The sequence below is a fragment of the Canis aureus genome, chromosome 6 (genome assembly GCF_053574225.1).
Source record: "Canis aureus isolate CA01 chromosome 6, VMU_Caureus_v.1.0, whole genome shotgun sequence".
Classification (NCBI taxonomy): domain Eukaryota; kingdom Metazoa; phylum Chordata; class Mammalia; order Carnivora; family Canidae; genus Canis; species Canis aureus.
The window spans coordinates 60,124,269-60,150,081 of NC_135616.1; the positions used below are offsets into that span (position 1 = coordinate 60,124,269).

Below are 25,813 nucleotides of genomic sequence, written 5' to 3' on the forward strand. Positions count from 1 at the left end.
TAGCACAAGATAGCTCCTGCCTTTATCTCTGCACTCATTCTAGAGGCAGCTTTAATGTGTCAGGAGGCAGTGTGGAGAGGGGACAGAGAATGTGAGTATGTTAGAAAAGAGAAGGGATATTTTTTATTTCATATAACACATTGAAGTTTTATAGTTTCAAAAGTTTGTTGTTTAAAAATACAGGAATCATAATGAGCACATCATCTGTGGCTGAGACTTCTTTCTGAATAGCCATATAGACTGAATGCTAATGGAGATACTATATCCCTTTAAAGCTTTGCATTTTTGAGCATAAGAGTATCTTAACAATAATTATCTTCTGTGTGTCAATTATACCTCAATTAAAAAAATTTTTCTTCTTGTGAGGACCCCCTCTCCCTCCACAGTCTTTTATAGATTCCATCACTTTTTCTTTTCTTCTCTCAATCTCTGTCTACATGCTGGTCTATATTGGCCTTTTCTCTTCTTCTATCTTTAGGTATCCCTACAACATCACCCTTAGAGCAGTCCTTTTAAGAGTGTTGGAACCTACAAGATGAAATTTAGAACAAGAATTTGACTTTACAGAACAAACCTACAAGAGACATAAGAGAAGCTGTGGCTCCTGTGAAAATCAGTAATTCTTTCATAGGGTAGGTGGTCACCAGTTGTGGTGTTTGCTCCCCACATGCTTCCAAAATAAAGTCAGTGCAAAATTGGGCTCGACAGTTTCATGGTTCAAAATGAGCCCATGAATATTCTTTCAGATACACTTCAATGACCATTTAAAAATTGCTTTTATATCTGTGAGTTGCTGTTAGATTTCTTTTTACTGCCTGATTCAAAAATTGTAAATTAATCCAGTTGAACATATTTTAAGAGGTATCAAGGCTGTTGTGTTTCATTGTGCCTTTGCCAAAATAGAGGCTTACTTACATAGTGCTTGACTTTAATCATTCCTGTTCCTAAATCAGACGTGTAAAAAGCATCCTTTGAGTCACAAAGGTTACTTTTTGATGTTCATGCAAGATGTTTTAGTATAGAATAACCCTTGACTAGGCTGATAAATGCTATCAAATGCAAGACCCCGCGCACGAGTGGGAGAATTTATTTCTTAGATTGCTTATGGTGCCTATTGGAAGAAGATTCTAGAATCTGAGACAAAAAGAGAAAAGGGAAAAGCAATTTTTTTTTCTTATGGGGAAGTTCAGTGACTATTGAGAGGTAGATGTGGAACAGGGTAAAATTCCTTTTAAGGCTAGCTAATATAAATGCATGGAAGTTTCAGAAGAAAGTAGTGAGTTCCTGGAGTCCCAGTGCAATTTCAGCTCCATAATTCATTAAATTGATTTTTATTATTGTTGTTTAACTTTATTTTGAAGTAATTATAGATTACTGGAACTTGCAAAAAACCATACACGGAGAGATTCATAGGAGGTTGCAAAAATATTGCAGAGATTCCCCACTTACCCTTCACCCAGTTTCCCAGGGAAGCTACATGGTACATAAGGATGGTACAGTAGCAAAACCAGGGAATGAACATTACACAACATGTATCTATATAGTTCTATAACATTGTTTTCTGTGTACAGTTTTGTCTAACCATCACCTCATGCAGGATACAGAACTATTGCCATACCACAGAGCCCTCTCTCCCTTGTGTTACCCCTTTGTAGTCAGCCAGTCCCACTTCTGCCTACTCCCCACCATCCTTAACTCCTGGAACCACTAATCTGTTCTCCATTGTTATAGTTTATTGTTTGTTAGATGTGCTAGTAGTATAGCATTGTCTCAAAGGGGAAATATTTTATGAAGCAGAAGCTACTGTCTTAAGAGGTTTTGTAAAACCTGCTTATGTCTTTACATTTTCCAATTATACTTTCTTTAGAGTGGATGGATCCAGTGGAATTTTCATCCATTTGCACCCAAGTACTATGTGACCATAGATTCATTCATACCTACCTCCTTTCTGTCACCTTCCAAGAGAATTTTGTTAGAGGGACAATACATTTTTCTATTAAGGTAATGATTTTGAAATATTCTACGAATTGGATGAACTTTTTATCCAAATTTTTATCTTTTTTTATTTGAGGAATCAGAAAAGCATTCAGAAGTTTTTAGTGTAAAAAAAAATAAAGCCGTGATTCACTGATACTTTTATCTGGGTTCCTTGTTTATCATTATTTATAGTAATATCGTGATGAAGATAGATTCAAAGGACTTGGTATGTATGTATAAAGTATTTAGAATAGTGCCTGGCATTCAAGAATCTCTGTATTAGTATTAACTATTACTTTTACTGCTTCTATCAAGACATCTGTTCTCAGGCTGAGGCAGCCTTTTAAGCATAAAACCAGAAGATTAAATCACACAAAAGAGGACAGTAAAAGTATTGGCTACTTTAGACAAGAACTAGGCCCCCAAATTCACATAAAGAAAATTGGGAAGATGTTTTCATAGATTCTCTCCATGGTGGGTTTCCAGGTGATTCATGGCCCCTACCTTCCCTTTTCTCTCCTTTGAACCAACATGATTACTCTTACAGATGGGGAAATTAAAGAAGTGATATATGGAAACTTTTAGGAAAGTGACACTCAATTATAGTAGTATAAATGACTCTGTACTTCAGGAGGGCAATTTGACAGATATCAAAGCCTTGAAAAGGTTCATACTCTTTGACCTAGCGATTTGAAGGACTGTTTTTTTAGGAAATGATCAGAAATGTTAGAAAAGGTGTGAGGATATTCATTATATATAGTGTAGCCTTACTTATAACAGGAAAATGAAATTCATTTTATATGTAAAGCTTTGCTATTGAGTTTGAACTCCATCAAATGGCTACGTGAGTAATTTGATAAGTATAAATCAATTTGACACAGACAGCATGAATATAAATTTGGAAATAATATTAATTTGTTAAAAACTAGTTCATTATTTATAGATTTAATCCTAGGAATCCCTAAAATGCGCCATCTTTCTATAGTTATATTAATATGTATTAATATATTTATATTGATATTTTTTAGAACAAAAATACTTTCTAGCAGTTAGATGTTTTTAATATAGTTATATCATTTTTACATTCACGTAATGTCTGTTACTAAGTATCTTCTGTCTATGCAAGGAGGTAATGTGAAATGACCCTAGATCTAGGCTCAGTAACAAATAATTTTTTTTTCTGTAACATTGCTTCTGTTGTTTATATTTTCCTTCAGTAAATTCACTTTTTTTTAAATTTCTTTTTTTTACATTTGTTTTTATTTAAGTTTGATTTGCCAACATACAGTATAACATCCAGTGCTCATCTCATCAAGTGCCCTCCTCAGTGCTCATCACCCAGTCCTTCAGTAATTTCAAATCTGAAGATTGTAATCTAGCTTTCGGTTTTAAAAAAGTTAGTGATTGATATCTTCAGAGCATTGACTGCTTATCCACTGTGTTGAAGCAGTAATTGCTGTTTTCTTCCCTCAATATTCTCCATTCCAATTACTCAGACCAAAAACAGGAATCTGAGTACCTTTGGATACCTCCTTCTAAGCTTATACTGTGTGAATACTGTTTTTGACTAAGGCCTCCCTGCCTCCAAAATATCTTGAATCTACCACTTTTTTTCAGTATTCACTGACATAGCCCTAGTCAAGGGAATAGTACCTGTGTTTATGGAGTATTGTATCGTCATGACTATTTCCTCCATCTTCCCCTCAGTCCATTTCTTTTTGTTCTATTTGTAAATTTTGTGGAAGATCGGAATATATCACATTTATATCACATGTCATGTATTTCTACCAGCCCCACCCTTGAACCCACATCCATCCAGTGTCTTAGCTGTTCCTCCTTGGAGAAATATATACCCAGTTTTCAAATAATGCATTTAACTGCCTATTGTTTATAATTTTGGATATGATTTATTGACTCTGTACTGTAGAAGATGATTTCACACTCTTACATTCTCTTACCCTGACATTTATACATTTTACTTCGTCCTCTTTTTCACATATAATTAGGTAATAATTTTGACATAAGTAATCATGGGTCAACTATTCTTTACAGTTGAGCCACAATCAATTTTGTTTTCCATGAGCTAATAACTTATTTAAGCTTTCTCTGTACTTGTCACTAATTTTTCTGCCAGTGGTGAATATAGTGAATTGTTTCTTCCCAGTGTGTTCAAACTCTTAGTTAGGTATTGCTTCATCTTTGAGAGGCACCTCTCTTGGAATTTCTGTCCTTTTGCTAGTTAATATCTGAGCAAAAAACTTTGCTCATAGTCTTGTCCCAGGATCTCCCTTTAAGTTAATCTGGGTATTTATAGTATTTTCTTTTTATGTTGGTTACTCAATTTCCTAGATCCTGTGTCTTTTTCTTAATTTGCTAGTTTATTTTGAGGAACCACATACTTTTCTAGCTCTCTGATAATAGATGCATGGAAGACAAATACTCTGAGACTTTCATGTCTGAAAATCTCTGTAGTACATTTTCATACTTAATTCATATTTTTGTTGGACACAGAATTCTAGGATTTTGAAGACAATGTTTTAGTTGTCTTTGACTTTCAGTGTTATTCTTAAGGTATCTGATACCTTTGATCCCTTTTTTCTCCATGTGATCTATTTTTATTTTGGTTTGTTATTGAATCTTACAGATTTATAATTTCATAGTCTTAATGTGCTGTAATTTTTTGATGTGAGGCCTTGGTTTTCAGGGATTTTTAAATTTAATCCATTATAAAGGGCATGAGACAGGTCTTTTCTTGTCCTTTAAGTTCTAGGGGGCATTAAAAAAATTTTTTTGATAAGTTGTTTTTCTCTGTTCTTTCTTAAAATTCTTGTTATTGTTCAGACACTGACTCTTATGAAGTCTAATTAACATAATATTTTTACTCCTATTTTGAATTTATTTTTTAAAAGGTTTTATCACTTATTTCACAACTCTTATGTTGGTTTTAAAAATCTTCCTTATTGTGTTTTTCATTTCCAAAAGCTCTTGTTTTGTTTTCTAAATCTATTGCCCTGTATTTACCTAATGGGAGCAATATCTATTTTCATCCATCTGAGAGAAATAACTATATGATTTTGTTTTTCTTTTCTCAGTTTTTTGTTTGTTTTGTTCCCTGCTCTAACTTATTTTCCTCTATTTAGATAGATTTCTTCAGATAGATTCTGTTTCTTTCTAGTGGTGGTTATTGCATTACAGCAAAGTTCTTAACCTATTTTGAACCTTGGACCCCTTTGGCACATGAATAAAGCCTATGGAGTTGAACTCTGCTTTAAAATAAAATCAATTCTCTTAAAACATACCTATCAACATACTTTTCTGTCACATAGCAACATATATATGCTTCTTTATTAACATATTAAGGTCCACAGATGATGAGCTCATAATTTCATACTAGTGATAAGTATAAATGATTATATCTGTACCAGCTGTAATGTGATATGAAAATTTTTTCAGTGATAAAGTCATACGTATTACTAATTCTTCTGTAATTTGTACTCTACATTTATAATTAAAAGGAATGTCACATCGTTAGAACTTAATATGAAATAAAAATTTAATTTTTTACATACAAGTTTACTGAGCCCTTTGAATTCTATTGACAGACCCTGCAAGGTACCAAGAACTAATCTTTATTAGCAATTTCGTTACATATCTGGGATAGTTGGCTATCAGCTCAAATAGTGAAGTACTGGAAAGCTAATTAGAAGCTCTGAGTAACTGAATGGGGCCTGACTAGGCTTCACTGTACATTGTAGGAAGCTCAACTTTCATTATCTGTAGTTCCTTCCTTTTGGGATTCAAAGGTCTACAAAGATGAATCCACCAACCTCCCTGTAGAGTGTAAGTCTTGTTATCTATATTCTCATAGACAAGTAATTTTGCTCTCTTGCATTATAATAGAATTTGTTTTTATGATTTAACTGAGTGGTTATAGCATTAGATATGTTCCTGTTAAATAAAATGGTTCTAGGAAAGGACACAGCTGTCTTGTATGTTTTGAAACCCTAAATATAACATGAAAACTGGGGTATTTCATGAATGTATTTTAAACTCATTTTTGCAGGAGCTTTCAAGTTGTGGATGGAATAAAAAAGAAAAATATAGTTCTGCACCAAATGCTGTTGCCTTCACAAGAAGATTTAATCATGTGAGTTGCTTATAAAATTTTGGTAATTTAGTTTGTGAAATACAATTCCTCAATGTATTTTCATTAAGAAGTAGCTTAACTTTTCACATCAATGCTGAGATACTTTCAGCCACTCTCTCTCCAAACATTGTCTCTCTGCATGATCTCTGTTTTTTTTTTTCCTGTAATTTCTATTGGAAATTTGTTGAGGCTTGATATTCTTTTCTACTTGTATCTTAACCTTTCATATTTTTATATCTATTTCTTGGTGCTCTATTCTGCATGATTTCCTCAGATCTATATTTCACTTCACTAATTCTCTTATAGAGAGATCATATATGTTTCAAATATGTGTGCTTTTACACTAGTGTCATTTTTAATATTTCTTAAATCATTTTCAACATTTTATTTTATAATTTCTGTGTTATCCAAAGTACTAATTCTTTTAATTTCTGCTCATCCATATGCAAAATGGTTTGTTTTCTTAGGCATTTTGTAATTTTAAATTGAGAGCTTATGTTCCTTTAAGCTTTATCTGTACTTTATGGGAATTCTGCTGCTGCCTAGATTGAGGGTGTTATCTCTTCTGAAATGCTTTGTTTGCTTTTGCCGGTACTAAGGACTATAACTAAGGACTATAATGACTTAGTTCTGTTTTTCATGTTTTGGTTGGGAATATCCATACTTTGTTATAGTGAAAATTTAAACTCCAAATCCAATTAAGGACTGTTTACATATTCTTACAAAAAACTTACTAAATTATATTATTCTTAAACCAGAAAGTTGTCAGAGTCAAATATGTCACATAGTACCAAAAGCTTTTATCCTTATTCCAGATCACAGTTGATCCTATAATCTCACTTATTTGCTCCATTATCCTATTAATTTCTCCTAGTAGGGTCCTAGGAGATTTAAAATAGCAAATTATGAAAGATATTAGAGTCTTTTAGAAGGAGCCTATCTGCGCCATTATTTTTTTTTTTAAAGATCTTATTTATTTGAGAGAAAGACACACACACAGTGAGCATAAGCAGAAGTGAAGGAAGGGCAAAGGGCTAGAGAGAAGCCGACTTCCCACTCATTGGGTTGCCCAGCACAGGGCTCAGTCCCAGGATCCCAAGATCATGACCTGAGCTGAAGGCAGACTTAACTGACTGAGCCACCCAGATGCCCCTGCACCATTATTTTTAAAATGAATCTTTTGTAGACAGCATATCATTGGGTCTTCCTTTTATTTTTTTGAATCCAGTCTGCATCTCTGCTTTTCAGTTTAGACTTAGAAGAGGTGGAAATATATTTCAGAGTTTCCATTTATCCCTATATATCCATAATTGTTGAAGCTGTTTAATATGTATCAGAGACTTCATTGTTTTTTTCTGTTTAACTCATTATACATTTTAAGTTTTCCATGATAAACAGTTAAAAAATTATCTTTAAGTTTACTGTATTTTGGGCTGCAGATACAAGGTTTTTATAACACCTCCACGTGATTATAAAACTCTGAATAAAGCAACTACAGTTAAAAATATACTATGAATAAATGTTTTCTAAGATTTACTTGTTTATGAAATACTGGGTATATTTCAAAGGATGTGTTAAATATTTTAATCATGTGAAATTGCTGCTGTTAGGTTCAACAATTGTTAGCCTACAGAAATGACAAGTTCATATAATGTTTTAAATATTAAGAAGCATTCTAATAAATGACTTTTAATTCACCACATAAGCTAAGAAATAGAATATTACCCAACCTGTTGAAACATTTTTTCAGGTTCTTCCCTCTACCCTCTCTTAAGGGGTAACCATTATCTGAAAACCTTGGGGTTTGTGTTTTGGGGGCTGGTCTTTTAAATTTTCTGAAACTCTTCTTGTAATTCTTTTATAGATGTATCAGAAATATTTGTATCCCTAAATAGCATGTTGTATAATCTTGTTTTTCATCCTTGTAAAATATAGCATCAAACTATATGTATTCTTTTGTGGTTGGCTTTTTTTCACTTTGGTGTTTCTCCATATATATGGTCATGTATATAGCTCTAATTCATTGATTTTTCACTGCTATCTAGTATTTCATTGCACAAATGCATCAAAATGAATTTATCATTCTTTTGAGGATGAATACGAGATATGTTTCCTAATTTTTTGCTATTATGAAGAATGCTACTAGGAATATTCTGAATCTTGGTGCAATAGTTTCTCTAGGCAGTGGCTTTCAAACCTTCTTGCAGGTGACCCACAATAAGATAAAATATTTTACACTGCAATTCAGTATGGACACACAGCTGTAACAAGTATTCTGAAATAATATTTATTTTTATTAGATGATATGTTCTTTGATCTTTACAATAACTAAAAAAAGCAGTAACATTAATATTTATACTCACTAAATTGATACATTAAGATGTGTTAAAAAAATTTGCCTAGATGTAAAATTTGTATCATAGAAAGTGGCTGCATATTTAACTATAAAAGACTGTGTCTTTTTTTTTTTTTTAATGGCTGAACCAGTTTGCATTCCTACCAGCAGAGTACAAGAATCTTTGTTACTACTTATCCTTATAAATACTTGGTATCATCAAACTTTGTGATCTAATTGTTATCAAATGACTTCAGCTTTCATTTGTATTCAATAAATATTAAGTTTCTGATATGTCCTGGCACTGTTCTCAGTGCTTGGAATATATTAGTGAACAAGAAAAACAGATCACTACTTCCACAGACCTTCTCATTCTAGCTCTTTCTCATTTTAATTTCACTCTCCCTCCGCATCATTTTCACAAGATCTGTCATTTTCAAATCTCCCTGATCATTTTTATTATTCTCTTATTTCTTACTCATTTTAAACTAAGTAAAATTAATTACTCATTTTACTAAGTAAAACATGGACACAAAAAAACCCACAAAACAAATACATGGTTCAATAAATTATTGTCAAGCAAATATCCTTGTAACACCACCCAGGTCAAAGAATAAAATTTTACCAAATACCCTAGAAACCCCTACATGTGCCTCAGCCCTGTCACACCCTTTTTTCCTCCGAGAGTAATCATTGTCCTAACTTTTAATCATACTTTCTATAGTTTTATCACCTATATGTAGCTACTTAAATTCTACTGTTTAGCTTTGTCAGTTTTTAAAATTTGTTAAATATATAAGATTTTTTAATTGACAGTATCTTCCTTCATCCCTTTCTTTTCCTTACCATTTACCTGTGAAGGCACCCAAGCATTCTGATTTAATTTTGAGTCTCCCACAGTCCAGATTGCCTCCAGTATAGTTTAATATGTTATGTTTTCTGGAAAGTAGATGCTGGTTCTAAAGATCCGTGTTCATTGCATTTGGCAAGAATATGTATTGTGTTTTTTTTTCTTTTCATTAGGAGGCACATAATATGTAGTTGTCTTTTTCATGGTATTAGCAGTTGTGTCTTAATTCATTGAGTTGTTAAAAGGTTCATTCTCGTTTCATTCTTTTTCATTTTATTAGTTGAAATGCCTTTATAAAGATTACTTATTTATTTGTTTGAGATAGATAGACAGCATGAGCAGGGGGAGGGGGAGAGGGAGAAGAAAAGCAGAGAGCCCAATGCAGGGCTTGTTGTGAGGCTGGATCCCAGGACTCTAGGACCATGACTTGAGCCAAAGGCAGACAATTAACTGACTAAGCCACCCAGTTGCCCCTTGAAACACTTTTACAAAGAAACATTTTTCCCTCATCTGATATTTGCTTGTCCAGAGGTTCATTTCCTATAAACAAGGAAGGATAAATGTTTGATTCTTCCCTTTATTTAATAATTCTGAAGGTAATGAATTGGTGTTCTCCCTTCCTCTAATAGTGACCAAGTACTTTTTACATTTTTTAATATCATTATGAACTCATAAATTTAAATGCATATGATATGTTTCAACACACTGCAGTTATTATCTTTATTTAAAGTAATATTGTTCTATCTTTGGCCAGTGGAAGTCTTTTCAAGTTGGCTTTCATGTTCTTTGTCATGATCCCAGTAGTCTTGAATAGTTTCCTAGCCATCTGGAACACAAAGATGTTTCAGGTTCACTTTATCCATTACCTGTCCACCACCTGGAATCAACATTTCTTTAGTAAGACCTGGTTTCTTACAGGAGGAAATGGATCTGGATGCTAGGAATGCTCATTGCTATCGGAATGACAATTTCCACACCTTTTTCAGCAGAGATAGCTAGGTTATCTGTATCATACACATAGACATAGAACTGTTTAAAGATAGAGTGTCTCATGAGTTCATATTGATACTTCTAATTCAAATTCAGGACTAGAGTTTTACTTCCAACTCTTCAGTATTACATCTACATGTTCTTTCTTCCATACCCAGGATCCTGGCTTTCAAGGAAAACAGGACATGTTACAGTACCCTATACTCATTTGCTTTATCCTTCATAACAAACAACAGACTCAGAACAATAATACTAATACCAATAATGTTATTATAAACAGATACATGTTTTGCAGATGTTCTGTTTTTTATAATTGTACTACATATTGTCTTAGTATATAGGCATTATATACTGTACTCTCTTTAAAACTCTTCTTAGTCTTAGTTCTATGAAAAAATACCATCCTTATATTGGTGTTTCTCTAGGCATGTTGGTTGCCTGAAGCTCATTCTCCATTACAATACTCAGAAGGGCTCATTAGAACACTAATACCTAAAAAATAAAATTAAATAAATAAATAAATAAAATAAAATAAAAAAGAACAGTAATACCTGAATTCTTCCCTGCTGACATTTTTTTCTGTCCTCTGCATAAAATTTACTTTCCTTGATGATATATATTATTCCATTTTTTTCCTGATAACTTGCTATTGAAAAGTCTGATGATAATTAAATTTTCTTTTCCTTAAAAATTACTTTATCTTTTTGTCTGAATGGCCAACAGATTTTTTTTCTCAGTAATTTCATTGAACTTTATCTTAGTGTTGGTCATTCTGGATCAGAATTCTCAGGTGTGGTTGGCTTTAGCTGGGACTCTTAACTGGGGAGTGCTGGCTAATCCACACTTAGCCTTTCCAGCATGGTGATCTTAGGTAGTCAGTTGAACTTCCTACGTGGTAGTTCAGGAATCTCTGACAGAAGTTCCAGCAATCAAGGCAGGGGCTGCATGCTCTTTTATGACCTTGTCCTGGAAGTTAACATCAATTTTGTTAATCTTCTGTTCATTGAAGCAGTCATAAGCCTGTCCAGATGACATGACAGGTGACATACACCCCAACTTTTTCAGTGGAAAGAATGACGAAAACTTTTTGGCCATGCTTTAAAATCGTGTCTCACATTAAATTTATAAAGTCAGTGATCATGCAGTTTAGATTGAATTCACGAGTGATACTTGCTAAGGTTGTTGATAAAATATCTATAGCTTTTTATATATTTTAGGAGTATACTTTATCAGAATCAGGGATAATTATTGCCATTAGTACCCCAATTCAAATATGTGAATTGAGTAGTAGCTGTAGGGCATGGATAATAAATGCAGCAAGAGAAAAGGAACATGGATTTCAAGGATGATCAGAATTTAGAGATGAGGTTGAATAGGGCATTCCACAAGAATAATATTTTATTAAAACTCATAACAATTCCAAATATACTAACAAATATGAAGAAAACTGTAAAATATAAACATTTTATATTTACATAGGTACATTTATAAAATCTATACAAAATATGTTCATTTTAGCAGTTTATAGATGAAAGCTTTAAGTGAAATCTGAAATGTTTCTCACTAAACAGGGAAAAAAATATATATGAGGCAATGACACTGTCTTTTGCACTGTCATTTCTTACTAATATACCCTGTTTTTAGAAATATATAAGTTTAAACCAGCTGATAGTGCTTTGATTTTCTTTTCATGGTAAATGAATTTTTAAAATATGTTACATTATATCATATGGCAAGCAGACTACTTTCATCAGAGTAGATAGAGTATTTTAGTAGTGTTGTAGATCTAGTCTGCCTTCTAAAGAATGATTTTTAATGTTTTTAAAAAGAATTTGTGAATATGGTTTATTGAATTAGAGGAAGCATTACTGATTTTTAAAATACAATCTTAGTTTAATTTTAGAATGACTTAGATATATTTTTCTTCATGATATTTTCATTTTATTCATACCAAGAAACACTTGGGTTCCTTCACACTTAGGATTATGCTTAATGTAAATAAATGGCAGTGTGGGCCATTTTCAGCCACAGAAAAGCATGCTGTAAGCAGCATATTTTATAATGTCTGATCTTAAAGCTTATCTAATTCTGCCACAGTGTTTCAGAATATAGCAAAATCACTTATATTTGTGTAGTGTTCTTATTGTATCACTGGTTTCATTGCAATTTGTTCTTTTTCTTCACAATTTCTGTCTGCTTTTACAAATCAAAATTCATAGTGATGTTTTTATGTGTGCAGTATCTGATGATAGGGTGGATATATCCTGGCGGTGTGCTGGGAAAGAGTATAGTTTTTTAACCAACTATAGGTATAGTTCATCAAGTAGCTCTTGTTATTATTTGGGTTCTAGTGAGTAAAGAATCTTGCCATTCAACTATTTTTTGTTTTTATTTGCAGGTAAGCTTTTGGGTTGTTAGAGAAATTCTTCATGCTCAGACATTAAAAATTAGAGCAGAAGTTTTGAGCCACTATATTAAAACTGCTAAGGTAAGAAAGACTTATGTTTTTATTTTTGAGTCCAACCATTCTGCACTGTTTGTGAGTGAATGTTTGCCTCTGACACTTCATTTACTATTTAGTGACACTCAAAAATAAGACCTACTGATAATCTGTCAATTTTTTCAATTGAGTACCTGTTTTCTTTGCCTTTTTTTGTATTTCTTCTGTCTTCCTTTTATATCTTTCTTCCCTCTCTCAGAGTAGCTGGATTATATTATTTATTTGACTGGATAAGTAGGCAGAAATCAGATTATGGTGAAGTATGATAGTTACAAAATATTAGACTCTTCCTGTAGGTAATTGGAAAAACCTTACAGGATTAAGTACAAAGATGCATATCAGTTATTTGCTTTTGAAATATGTCACTGCCAACCATGTGGAGAATGATAAGACTTCATTTATAGAAGAATAATACAAACAGGATATTAACCAAATATGTGAATGGATATTAACCAATATGTGAGTAGTAGTTGTAGGGCATGGATAATACATGCAGCAAGAGAAAAGGAACATGGATTTCAAGGATGGTCAGAATTTAGAAAGGAGGTTGAACAGGCCTTCCACAAGAATAATATTTTATTAAAACTCATAGCAATTCCAAACTTACATTAGATTCAGTAAAAGGTGGTATAATTGTAGCTACATTCTTCATTATTCTTATAATAAATACATAACTTATCCCATGTACAAATGAAAGTGGACTAAAATGAGGATACCATTTTTTCAGGTTTAAATTATTATAATTATGGTAAAATTGTAATTGTTGTAAAATTGTAATTACTGTAAAATATTAATTACTGTGAGCTGTAACGCTTCCGTATTTTCTGTGAGCACCTGGAAGCAATCGTATTCTAACATTCTATGGCACTAGGTGGCAGAGCTAGCTTTCTAACTATGATATTTTGTGGGAATGTCATAAAATGTTTAAAAACATTCTCTGTGATGTTTGATAAATATTGTGTTTTAGCTAACAGAAATTCATGTCTTTTCTCCAAAGAGTCTGAAGTTGTTTTATTGTTTTCTGGTATTTTGTTAGTTTTTTATGTGCTTTGCATATTCTACTCAAAACACCAAATTCTGTCTATCAGGCTTACTGTTATTCTCCTCATCAAGTAATCATTTAATTCCAGTTCAGACTCTTGAGCTTGAAGTTATTTCGACAGTAGCCCTAAATTCACAACTTTTTTGTCTCACACCATCTATTATCCCTCCGTTCTGACTCTCTGCCTTCTATATTCAGTCTGTGTAAACTAGCAATACCTTTTTTCTTTTAGTAGATTATATCAGTTAGGATTTTCTAGAGAGGCAGGAAAAATATACATCTATATAAAATATATAAAGAAAATTAAGGAGTTGGCTCCAGTAGAAGGGGGAGGGGGCTGCCAAGTGTGAAATTTATTGTAGAGCAGGTGGATAGTCTAGAAAGTCAGACAGGAATTGAAGCTGCAGTCTTGAGTCACAATTTCCTCTCTGAGAAACCTTAGTTTTTATACTCATAAGGCATTTCAGCTGATTAGATGCAGCCTACCATATTATCAAATATAATCTCTTAATTAAAATAAACTGATTATAGATGTTAACCATATCTACAAAATTATTCCACAGCAACACCTAGATTGTTTCATTAAATAACTGGGTGCTATAGTCTAATCAAATTGACACACTAAACTGATCACATAGACACACAAAAAATTATAAAATAGATTTAAGGTATCAGAAGAATGGTGAAGTGGATACCCATGTACCCATTGCCCACTTTGAATGCCCATAGATCTCTTCATAAGCAACCCCCTACTCTCCCACTACATAAGGAACCATTGCCCTGAATTTTGTTTGCTTATCTTTTGTAGTTTTATACGTGTGTGTGTGTTCCTGAATAATATATTGTTGTATATATTTTTAATTTTGTTTAAATTATATCATTTCCTAATGACTTTCATACTTTTAGACCTTTTTTTTTTTTTTTAAACTCCAAACTGTTACTGGGTTTAGGGTATATCTCTGTAGTAGAGTGCTCTGTTGTTTGCATATACTACAAATTGTTGTTTGAATATAAACAAATTCTTGTTGTTATAAACATTGCTCCTATAAAGCTTTCTTGTGGAGTCTCTTGGTGCTCATATGAGGGTTGAAACCTTAGAAATACAGAGAGAAAAGATAAGTTACCTTTTAAAAAAATGACAAATGGCTTTCATTGAACATGATGAGAATAAACATTTTTTTATGTGTTGGCCATTTAGGTTTTCTCTCCTGAAATGTCTGTTCAAAATCTTTGAACAATTATCTATTATGGTGTCAGTCTTTTCATTGATTTTTGTAAGGGTTTTTTATTTAATTCTAGATGCTAGTTCTCTGTTACATTTTTTTCATATGCGTCTTTCTATTTGTGACTTAACACTGTTCATTTTATCTTTTGATATAGATATTCTTAACTTTAGTAGTCAAACTTACTGATTTTTAATTTTATTGTCTTATTTAAGAGTATCTCATTTAAGAAAGTTTTATAGCTTGATTTTTGTACTTGAGTATTTAATCCATGTGGAATAAATTTTTATATATGTATGAATTATGGATTATTATTCGTATTTTTCATATGAATAATCTGGCACCATTTTTTATTGACATATAATCGATATCTGTTAGTTTCAGGTGTACATCTTACTGATTCAGTGTTTTTACACATGAAATTATCTCAGTGATAAGTCTAATTACCATACAAAGTTATTACAATATATTTTACTGTATTTCCTATGCTGTACATCACATTCCCATGACTTATTTATTTATTTAATCCCCTTTGCCTGTTTCATCTACTCCTCCAAACCCTTCACTTTGATAACCAATAGTTTGTATTCTATAAATGTTTGTTTTGGTTGTTCATTTAGTTTTTTTAGATTCCACATATAAGTGATATCATACTATATTTGTCTTTTTCTGTCTTATTTATTTCACTTAGCATAATACCCTCTAGACCCAACCAGGTTATCACAAATGGCAAAATTTCATTCTTTTTTTATGGCTGAATAATACTGCATTGTATCACATATACCACATCTTCTTTATCTGTTCATCTATTGATGGGCATGTGGGTCTATATCTTGGCTATTGTAAATAATGCTACAATGGACATTAGGGGTGCATATATCTCTTTGAATTGGGTGTTTTCATTTTCTTTGGTTAATTACCCACAAATAGAATTGCTGGGTCATATATGGTAGTTCTATGGTAGTTCTTTAAATTTTTGAAGAACCTCCACAGTGCTTTCTGTAGTGGCTATATCAATTTACAGTCCCACCAGCAGTGTGTGAGGGTTCTTTTTCCCCACATACTTGCCAACACTTGTTATTTTGTGTGTCTCTCTGTGTGTGTATTTGATAGTAGCCAATCTGACCAGTATAAGAGGATATCTCACTGTGGCTTTGATTTGCATTTCCCTACTGATTAGTGATGTTGAGCATCTGACACCATTTCTAAAAATCCTTTGTTAAAGTAATCTTTATTTTATCTAACCTGGAAGTATCTTTATGTCACCTTGTTCTTAGAAAAATGCTATTCCATGGGACACGTGGGTGGCTCAGTGGTTGAGTGTCTGCCTTTGGCTCAGGGCATGATCTCAGGTCCTGGGATCAAGTCCTGCATCAGGCTCCCCACAGGGAGCCTGCTTCTCCCTCTGCCTATGTCTCTACCTCTGTGTGTGTGTGTGTGTGTGTCATGAATAAATAAAATCTTTAAAAAGGAAGGAAGGAAGAAAAAAAGAAAAACAAACACACTTCTAGTGGTTCCTGGGGAGCTCAGCCAGTTAGGCATCTGTCTTCAGCTCAGGTCATGATCCCAGGGTCCTGGGACTGAGCCCCATTTTGGGCTCCCTACTCAGCAGAGAGCCTTCTTCTCCCTTTACCTCTGCTTATGCTCTTGCTCTTTCTTTATCAAGTAAATAAATAAAATCTTTAGGGAAAAAAAAATGCTATTCCATACTTACAGTTTTATGTATTTGTTTTTGTTTTTTACTCTGCTTGGGATTCCTTGAGCATCCTGACCCTAGAAATTAATATATTTTTCAGTAATCTGGGAAAAGAATCAGCCATTATCTCTCAGATATTGTTTCTGCCATTAATTTTTATCATCTTCTTCTGCAACTCCAACTAGATAAGTGTTGGCCTTTTTTCTCTGTGTTTCATGTCTCTTAACCTTTGTTTCATATTTTTAAAAAATTCTGTTTTTTATGTTGCATTCTGGATAATATCTTCATATTTAATCTTCATTTTATTTGAGGCCAATACCTGATACTGTTCTCCATTCATATGATTTCTTGTTTCTTTATGCTTTTTCAATTTCCATTTTTTAGAAATTGGGTTTTATTGAGTTCATATTTCTTGAAATTTTATGTAAATTCTTAGACCTGAGTTAAGGTGATATATTGACCAGAGTTTTCTAGAGAAATAGAACCCCTCTCCTTCCCTTAGTTCTAATGTTCAAAATGTATTTTTGCCTTGGAGTCTCTTGGTGGTAGGCAAGGACCATTGTAAATGATTTTCACATAGAACCATTAAGATGTAAGTATCTGGTAGTATGAGGAAATCTAGGAAATTAGCAATAAATGTCAAGTAGATCTGTTGGCAAACTGATGGAACCAAATGTTAGATGGGAGACTGTAAAAAGCAAGGTCTAGTATTGAGAAGCAAGTGGATGCCCCAACATGAATGAAGAACAAAGGATCTGAGAATTCAGGCAGGAGGAAGCAGGAAATTAAGGACTGTGGAAAGCAGGTTTGAACCCTAACCCTGGAATTATGAGGGTACTGAGTAGGAAACTAGATCAGGATCCTGGGCACAGACCCTTTCTTGAAGCTGAGATCATAAGGCAGAGGCTTAGTATTTCAGTATATAAGGAAGAGACTCTTTACTAAAAACTGGGATGGATGATCATACTGGGTAAACTTGATACTGAGCCATAACTTTGGTTTTCTTAATTTATTACTGAACTAGAGGTAGTTTTGTTCCCAGAGCTTGAGGACAATGCCAGGTTAGAATGTGGAAGTTCTGTTGTGGGCCAAAATCAACTTATTGTTGGCTACTCTAAAGACAAATCTCATGATGAGGGTAAGAAGTACTGGAATACTACCAGTTGCCTAGATTTTACTTGTTGTTAATCTGAATTTTTCTTGTATATTATTCTCTTTATTTTTCATCTCCTCCCCCTCTTTCTTAAATCTTCAGAAACTGTATGAGCTGAATAACCTTCATGCACTTATGGCGGTGGTTTCTGGCTTACAGAGTGCCCCGATCTTCAGGTTAACTAAAACATGGGCGGTAAGTCATCTTCCTGGTTAATGAAAGAGTTAGACTTCCTGTTGAAAGTAAAGATGTATTTATTTTGTTTGTAGTTCTTAACACGGTTGATATGATGATAATAGATATGATCTTTAAATTAGTTTGTACTCTATTTTTCTGAAACCTGCATTTTCCTCCCTCAAATGTTACACTGGACTTTTGAGGTAAATTATTGCTTGGTGCTTGGTTTTTGCTATCTAGCAAATTTTTGTAGAATCTGTATAAGCATCTATATAAGCATTTCATGTTTATTGATGGGAAGGTGTAAATTTTCTTTTTGCATTTAATGCAGGTTTTTCTGCATTTAATCTTTGCAAAGATTAAGCTTTTAGAAAGTTCAAAGAACATCTAAATTGCAACTTTTAAAGAATATTTACTTATTTAGATTTTCATTATTTTTTAGTCCGTAAACTCTTAGATTTTTTTCCCTCAGGAATTATGCAGTGTTGCTGCACATCCTGATATATGTTAATTGTATTTGGTTCTATCACTTTGACAAAGTCAGGGTGTGAATTTTTTGCAAATGTATGTACTTTCATATTTGAGTGACATGGTACTGCCTTCAAGCTTTCTGGGTATTTTTCATTTAGATTTTATATAAGTAAATTTTTAGATCTGATTAAATCTGTTCTTATTTAATAGTATTCTTTGGTGTCGAGGAATGATTTTGTTTATTACATTTTAATCAAAGGATTACTGTATTGTTTGAGTCCTATGATAAACTGATGACTTAACTTTTAAAAGTTTTTTTTTTCCTAACTTAAATATAACCGTTTTTAATTAGCCTAGTATTGCTTTTACATTTCATAGTATCTGAAGAGACAGATGTTTCTCATGAAAACCAGGGGGTTTTCTGTATTGGAAAAATATGAATATGGAAGAACTTATGATCCCCTTTATACTTTATTTGCATTTTAGAAGCACCTGGGTAAGGGGTTTTCTTACTCTAAAAATTCTTTTTTAATAAAATGGCCTTACTCTCTTTTCTTAAAATTTGAATTTCATTGGGGAATGGAAATGATTGTAAATATACAGTAATGAATTCCATCTTTGAAGTTTTAGGGAAAAGAATTATATTCTGATTTACGTTGTGGTTCAGAAATGAGATATATTTCCTGTGAGTTTATTTTCCTTGAAGATATTTTTGTTTTCTCCCTCATGTATTTGCATGGAAAAGAATTTTTTTTATTTCATAACAGTTTCATTATTAATCTGAATAAAATCTTTGGTGTTTATATTAAATTTTAAAATAGTCTATTCTGTGCTAGGCACTAATTGTTTGAAATACAATAGTAAATGATACAAAGTCCCAGCTACCATTATACTGAGAAAAGATAAACTGTAAATAAATAAATGATATATCATAAATAGTGATGAATGCTATGAAGAAAAATGAAGCAGGTTAAATAAGATAGAAGGGAAGATAGGCAAGTATTTTATATAGTACAATCAACCATTGAACAACACAGGAATTAAGGATGCCAACCTCCCTGCACAGTCAAAAATCCACATAAAGCTGCTTTTGACTCCTTCCAAACATAACTACTAATAATAGCAGGCTGTTGATTTGGAAGTCTTACCAATAACATAGAGTTGATTAACATGTATTTTGTATGTTTATGTAATATATACTGTATTTTTACAATAAAGTAAGCTAAAGGAAAGAAAATCTTAAAATCATTAGGAAGAGAATATGTATTTACAGTACTGTGCTATAAAAAGTTCACATATAAGTGGACCCACATAGTTCAAACCCATATTGTTTGAGGGTTAACTGTATATGGGAAGAGAATCTCTGTTAAGTGACAGTTGAGTAGACAGCTGGAAGAACTGAGAGAACCATGTGTGTGGAAATCTGGGAGAAGAGAATTTCAAACAGAGATGATAGCAGTACAAAGACCCTGATAATGTACAGAGAATAGCAGGGTAGTCGGTGTTGCCAGAGTGGAATAAGCTATGGAGTAGTTGATGGTAGGAGATGAGTCCAAAGAGATCACATGAAATCAGATAATGGAGGTGCTATTTACTGATATTCTGGGGGTATAGGGAAGGAGTGTTGGTGGCGGGGCAGGGAGGTTCTCTCTTAAACATACCAAGTTTGAGTTGGCTGATAAATATCCATGTGGAACTATAAGACCAGAGGTAGGTATACAAGTTTAAGGGAGGAGTTGGGACTAGAGATATATTGCTTTTGATCATCAGCATAATCATAGTGTTTAAAACATGAGATTAGATAGGGTCACCTGGGTCGTTAGTACAGATGAAGAGCCCTGGAACCCTCCAAGATTTAGAGATTGGAAAAATGAGGAAGAAGGAAATATCAAAGGAAATTCTACAGTCTGGTAATAAAAGTGTTTCAAGAAAGAGTGATCACATGTGTCCAGTGCTGCTAATAAGTTGAATTACATGAGAACTCTGAGATGGCTATCAGATCTGGGCAGTTAGAGAGGATTGGCAACGTTGGCAAGAGTAGTTTCAGTATAGTGATAGAGTGAAAACTAATTGGATTTGAGAGAATGGTAGAGGAAAAAAAAATGGGATAGCAAGTATAGAGAATGCATTTGAGAAATTTTGCTGTAAAGGACAGAGTTGAGATGCTATAGAGAAATCTGGCAGTGAGAGAAGAATGTAAGACCAAAGATTTGTGGCATTTTGTTTTGTTTTTGGAGATGACCATGTTTGTATGCTGGTGCAATGGTCTAATAGGAAAAAAAATGGTAGGAGAGCAAGAACTTACTCCAGCAATACCCTTGATCAGGCAGGAGGGAATTTGATCCAGTACTGGAGTGGAGCAGGAATAGTTTATCCATTTTAACAGGAGAGCAGGAGATGCAGTTGGTAACAGATACAGATAAGTTGGTAGATGTGGTGTGAGATTCTATAGAAATTCTTCTGGTGTTTACTTCTTAATAAAATCTTTAAAAAATTATAAAATAAAATTTAGTTCCTCATTAATACTAGCCATATTGCCAGGACTCAGTAGTTGTGTGTGGCTAGTGGCTGTTGTATTGGGCAGCACAGACATAGATCATTTTCATCACACAAAATTTAATCAGACAGCACAGATCTAGTGCTTGAACTTGGAAGAGCTAGAGGATGTTAGAGAGGGAAAGAATTATGAAGAGCAAGGAGCCAGGATTGCACCCAACTCAAATTCAGGCTCATGTTACAAAAAAAAGAAAGAGAATGCATAAAGAAAGGGTTAAGAATGGAGCTTTGCAGAGATAGACCATGAGACCTGGAAGGTGTAATTAGAAAGGTGTAAATGGTCTAAACATCTACCAACAGGTGAATGGAATATTATTTATTATTTTAACATTAAAAAGGAATGAAATTTTGACACGTCCCACCATTGATAAATCTTTTTTTTTTAATACTTTTATTTATTTATTCATGGAAGACACACAGAGAGAGGGAGAGATATGGGCAGAGGGAGAAGCTGCCCCATTTATTTAATTTCTTAAATTGCACATATGAGTGAAATCATGATACTTGTCTTTCTCTTACTTGATGTACTTCACTTAGCATTATGCCTATATCTATACACACTGTATATATAGCATCTTCTTTATCCATTCTTCTTGTTGAGGAACACTTGGGTTGCTTCTTTACTTGGCTATTATAAATAATGCTACAATAAACATGTTTAAGGAGTGCATAGATCTTTTCAAATTAGTTTTTTCATTTTCATTGGTTAAGTACGCAGTAGTGGAATTACTGGATCATATGGTTTATTCGATTTTTAGTTTTTTGAGGAACTTTCATACCATTTTCCTCAGTGGCTGCACCAATTTGCATTCCTACCAACAGTGTATTAGGGTTCCTTTTTGTCCACATCCTTGCCAACACAAAATACCAATAGTATTTTTCACAGAACTAGAACAAATAATTCTAAAATTTGTATAGAACCGCAAGACACCCTAAATAGTCAAAGCAATCTTGAAAAAGAAGAACAAAGCTAGAGGCATCACCGTAGATTTCAAGATATGCTACAGAGCTGTAGCAATCAAAACAGTATGTTACTGGCACAGAAATAGGCACATAGATCAATGGAACAGAATGGAGTCCAGAAATAAACCCATGCTTGTGTGGTCAATTAATCTATGACAGAGAAGGGAAAAAGACAGTCTCTGCAACAAATGGTGTTGGAAAAATTGGACAGCTACAGGCAAAAGAATGAAATTGTACCACTTTCTTACACCATACATAAAAATAAACTCAAATTAAATGTGATACCTGAAACTATAAAATCCTAGAAGAAAACATAGGGAGTAATTTCTTTGGCATCAACCATAGAAACATTTTCCTTGATATGTCTCCTTGGCGAGGGAAACGAACACAAAGTTTAACTTTTCGGACTACACCAAGTAAAAAGTTTCTACACAGCAAGAGAAACCATCAACAAAATAAAAAGACAGCCTACTGAATGAGAAAATATTTTGCAAATGATATTCCAATAACGGGTTAATATCCAAAATATATAAAGAATGTATACAACTCAACACCAAAAAAACCAATCCAATTTAAAAATGGGCAAAGAACCTGAATAGACCTTTTTCCAAAGAAGACATGTCGATGCCCAACATGAAAAGATCCTCACCATCATTATCATCTGGGAAATGCAAATCAAAACTACAATGAGGTATCTGTCACTTTACACCTGTCAGAATAGCCAAAATCAAAAACACAAGAAACAAGTAGTTAATACTACTTTGGGTGATTGACCTTGTTTTTCTTTTATTTCCCTTGATTGTTTCCGTTTTTTCAGTGGACACTCACTGCAAATCTACCCCTTAGACTTCCTTAAGTAATTTCAGTTGATTGTTCAATTGTATGTGACGTAGCCCTGATCATCAGGATTCAAGAAAAAATGTCTTGTTAAAAATCTAAAAATGGTGAATCACAGTTCTGTGGTTATTGTTAGGACTAACCGAGAAAAATTGTTACTGAAACCACAAAATTCAGTATTTATCTCTTAATGATTATGCAAGAATGATCTTTACCTTTGAGGAGGCAGGGTATAGTGTATTAAAATATTTGGACTGAATACGAATATATAATTATTTTAAGTTAGGAAAATAACAAAAATTGCTCAACCATTTAAAACAGTGAAGATGAGAAATAGTGTTTTATAATTTACTACTTAGGAAGTTAGTGATTTTATGTACATACAAAGGATATTATATCTTATAAATGATGGATTTGGTTTTTTTAAAGATTTATTTATTTATTTTTAGAGAGAGCACGAGTAGGAGGCACAGAGGGAGAGGAAGAGAGAATCTCAAGCTGACTCTGCACTGAGCAGAGAGCTGGTTGTGGGACTCTATCTTAAGGGGCTGAGATCACAACCTGAACTGAAACGAAGAGTCCATTCCTTAACTGATTGCACCACCCAGGCACCCCTGGGTTTATTATCTTAATAGACATGTCTGATTTTGTTTTATTTATACAGTGCTGAAATATAGTTGAAGAAGGTATAACTTTGAAATTAATTTAAATTCATAGTAAATACAGTTTCCAGTCTTTGCTATAATAAAATGGAATTTGGGAATAACCGACTTTTCTGTTTGTTTTTTAGTTACTAAGTCGAAAAGACAAAACTACCTTTGAAAAATTAGAATATGTAATGAGTAAAGAAGATAACTACAAAAGACTAAGAGACTATATAAGTAGCTTAAAGATGACGCCTTGCATTCCCTATTTAGGTGAGTAATGTAACTGTTGTTCCTTATGCCCAATTTTTCTGTCTTGATTAATCTGTAATTTATAGCAAATCCAAGATATTTTAAAAGTGTTTGTATCCTTTAAAGAAATAACTGCAAGACTGTTAAAAAAATGACTAAAATGTTACCTTGTTACCTAGAATAAATTTTCATATTAAATTAGCTTTCTGCCCTTAAGGTTTTTCATAGACTATCATTTTTTCTTAAAAATGGACTGTGGAGGGATCCCTGGGTGGCGCAGCGGTTTAGCGCCTGCCTTTGGCCCGGGGCGCGATCCTGGAGACCCGGGATCGAATCCCACATCAGGCTCCCAGTGCATGGAGCCTGCTTCTCCCTCTGCCTATGTCTCTGCCTCTCTCTCTCTTTCTGTGTGACTATCATAAATAAATGAAAAAAAAATTTAAAAAAAAATGGACTGTGGAACAGTAATACATTATAGCTCTTTTAGTAATGCTTTTAAAGAGTGAAACGGTAGTTTGCAATGACGTTTAATGCCACAAAAACATTTAATGTTAACTAAAGAAAGTGATCAGAAGATTTGTTGAATTTATTTTCAATGTCGTAAGTTCCTATTATTTTGTGTAGTTGGCAGATATTTTAGGATGAATTGTGAAAAGTAGTCTCAGTGAATGTGGGAATTGTTGTTTTCCTGAATAGAATAAATTGTTTTAGCTGTGAAAATTTAGCTAAGTGCTAAAACCAAATGTGTACTTTATATATCATTTCTTTAAGAATTTACCTCTTTGTTGCATACTTTATAGTGTTTATAAATTCCAAAAAGTGTTTAACCAATAATATAAGGCTATTTTCAACTAAAAAGGAATAATGCTTTGTTAGGTGTTTCAATGAAGAAGTCTCAGACTGCCCATTTTAGAATGTCTGTAAATTTAAATACAGAAAATACTCTATGTGATCTTTGCCTAGCATCTATTAAGATAAATTGGTTTGATCCTGCGGAGAGAGTAATCAAAGGATAAAGATTTGTTTCTTTCTAATATCACTTTTTGTCCTCTATCTCCATTGTCTTTATGTAATTATGCTAGATTTTATAGTAATTATTTCTGAAAGTAATTGAAAACTCTGTTATTTGTTTAGATGTCTCAGTGTCATCTTTGAAGTTTTTATCGGTGACTAGAGGACAAAGTAGAGACGGGGCAATTGATAATACTCTGATTCAGCTGCAATACAGTATCAGCCTTAGCTTTTCAGAGAAGAGTTGAACTCACTAGAACCTTGTAGAACATTGTAGGATTCCAGTGAAAACGGAATGTTGTGCCTCCTGGTTGAAGGCAGAATATCCCAAGCACGGCATGGATGGTGGCCAACTACGTACCAGAGTACTGTGTCGGTTTCTTTGGTAAACAGCACAGGGCAATAGTATGCTTGACTCTGTCAGAGAGGCTCTAAGCTAGGTGCTAGGAGAGGCTTTGTTCATGTGTTCCACTGTTCACCATGGCCTTGGCTGTGCCCATTCTTGACAGTGTCATTGGGGGTGTGGAGGAATAAAGGATTTTTTAAAAATCAGTATCTTCATACTCCATAAGAACATAAAACTTTTTATTACTTAAAGAACATTAAACTAAGAATCAGCAACCCTCAATTCCAGAATGGCTCTTCTATACTAACTTTTTAAGTCATTGAATTTAATTGTCTTCTTGGAGCCTTGTTCTCTTTACCTGGAAATAGCACACAAAGGACTAGAATCATATTTTTCTCTAGACTAGATGACACCACGGTGATTTCTTCTAATTCACTTATTTTATAATTTAGAAAATTAAGGTCCAGAAAGGTGGAAGGCTTGACTTAGAGTCCAAAGATCTAGTTACTGACAGATCTGCATTCTCATGTCTTGTTCTAATGTCTTTCCAGTTGTTCCTGTTAAATTCTCATTCCAAAATTTACAGACTCTGTGATTGTTTCTCATTGAATGTTTTTCTCAAATTGCATAATTTATTCCTTTT

At 33.3% G+C, this 25,813-nt stretch overlaps 1 protein-coding gene across 9 annotated transcripts in view; it reads left to right on the forward strand.

Annotated features, from left to right (window-relative positions):
* The window catches only part of RALGPS2 (Ral GEF with PH domain and SH3 binding motif 2), a 158,861-nt gene that overhangs the window by 58,804 nt on the left and 74,244 nt on the right, over positions 1 to 25,813 (forward strand). For 8 of the 9 annotated variants that reach the window (XM_077901838.1, XM_077901835.1, XM_077901834.1 and 5 more), the window contains 4 exons: positions 6,041 to 6,124; positions 12,698 to 12,787; positions 18,016 to 18,108; positions 23,708 to 23,834. In XM_077901838.1, the coding sequence (XP_077757964.1) occupies positions 6,041 to 6,124; positions 12,698 to 12,787; positions 18,016 to 18,108; positions 23,708 to 23,834 (394 nt within the window). Of the gene's footprint in view, positions 1 to 478; positions 633 to 1,867; positions 2,002 to 6,040; positions 6,125 to 12,697; positions 12,788 to 18,015; positions 18,109 to 23,707; positions 23,835 to 25,813 lie in introns of all 9 variants that reach the window. The other variant, XM_077901843.1, reaches the window with a different exon arrangement.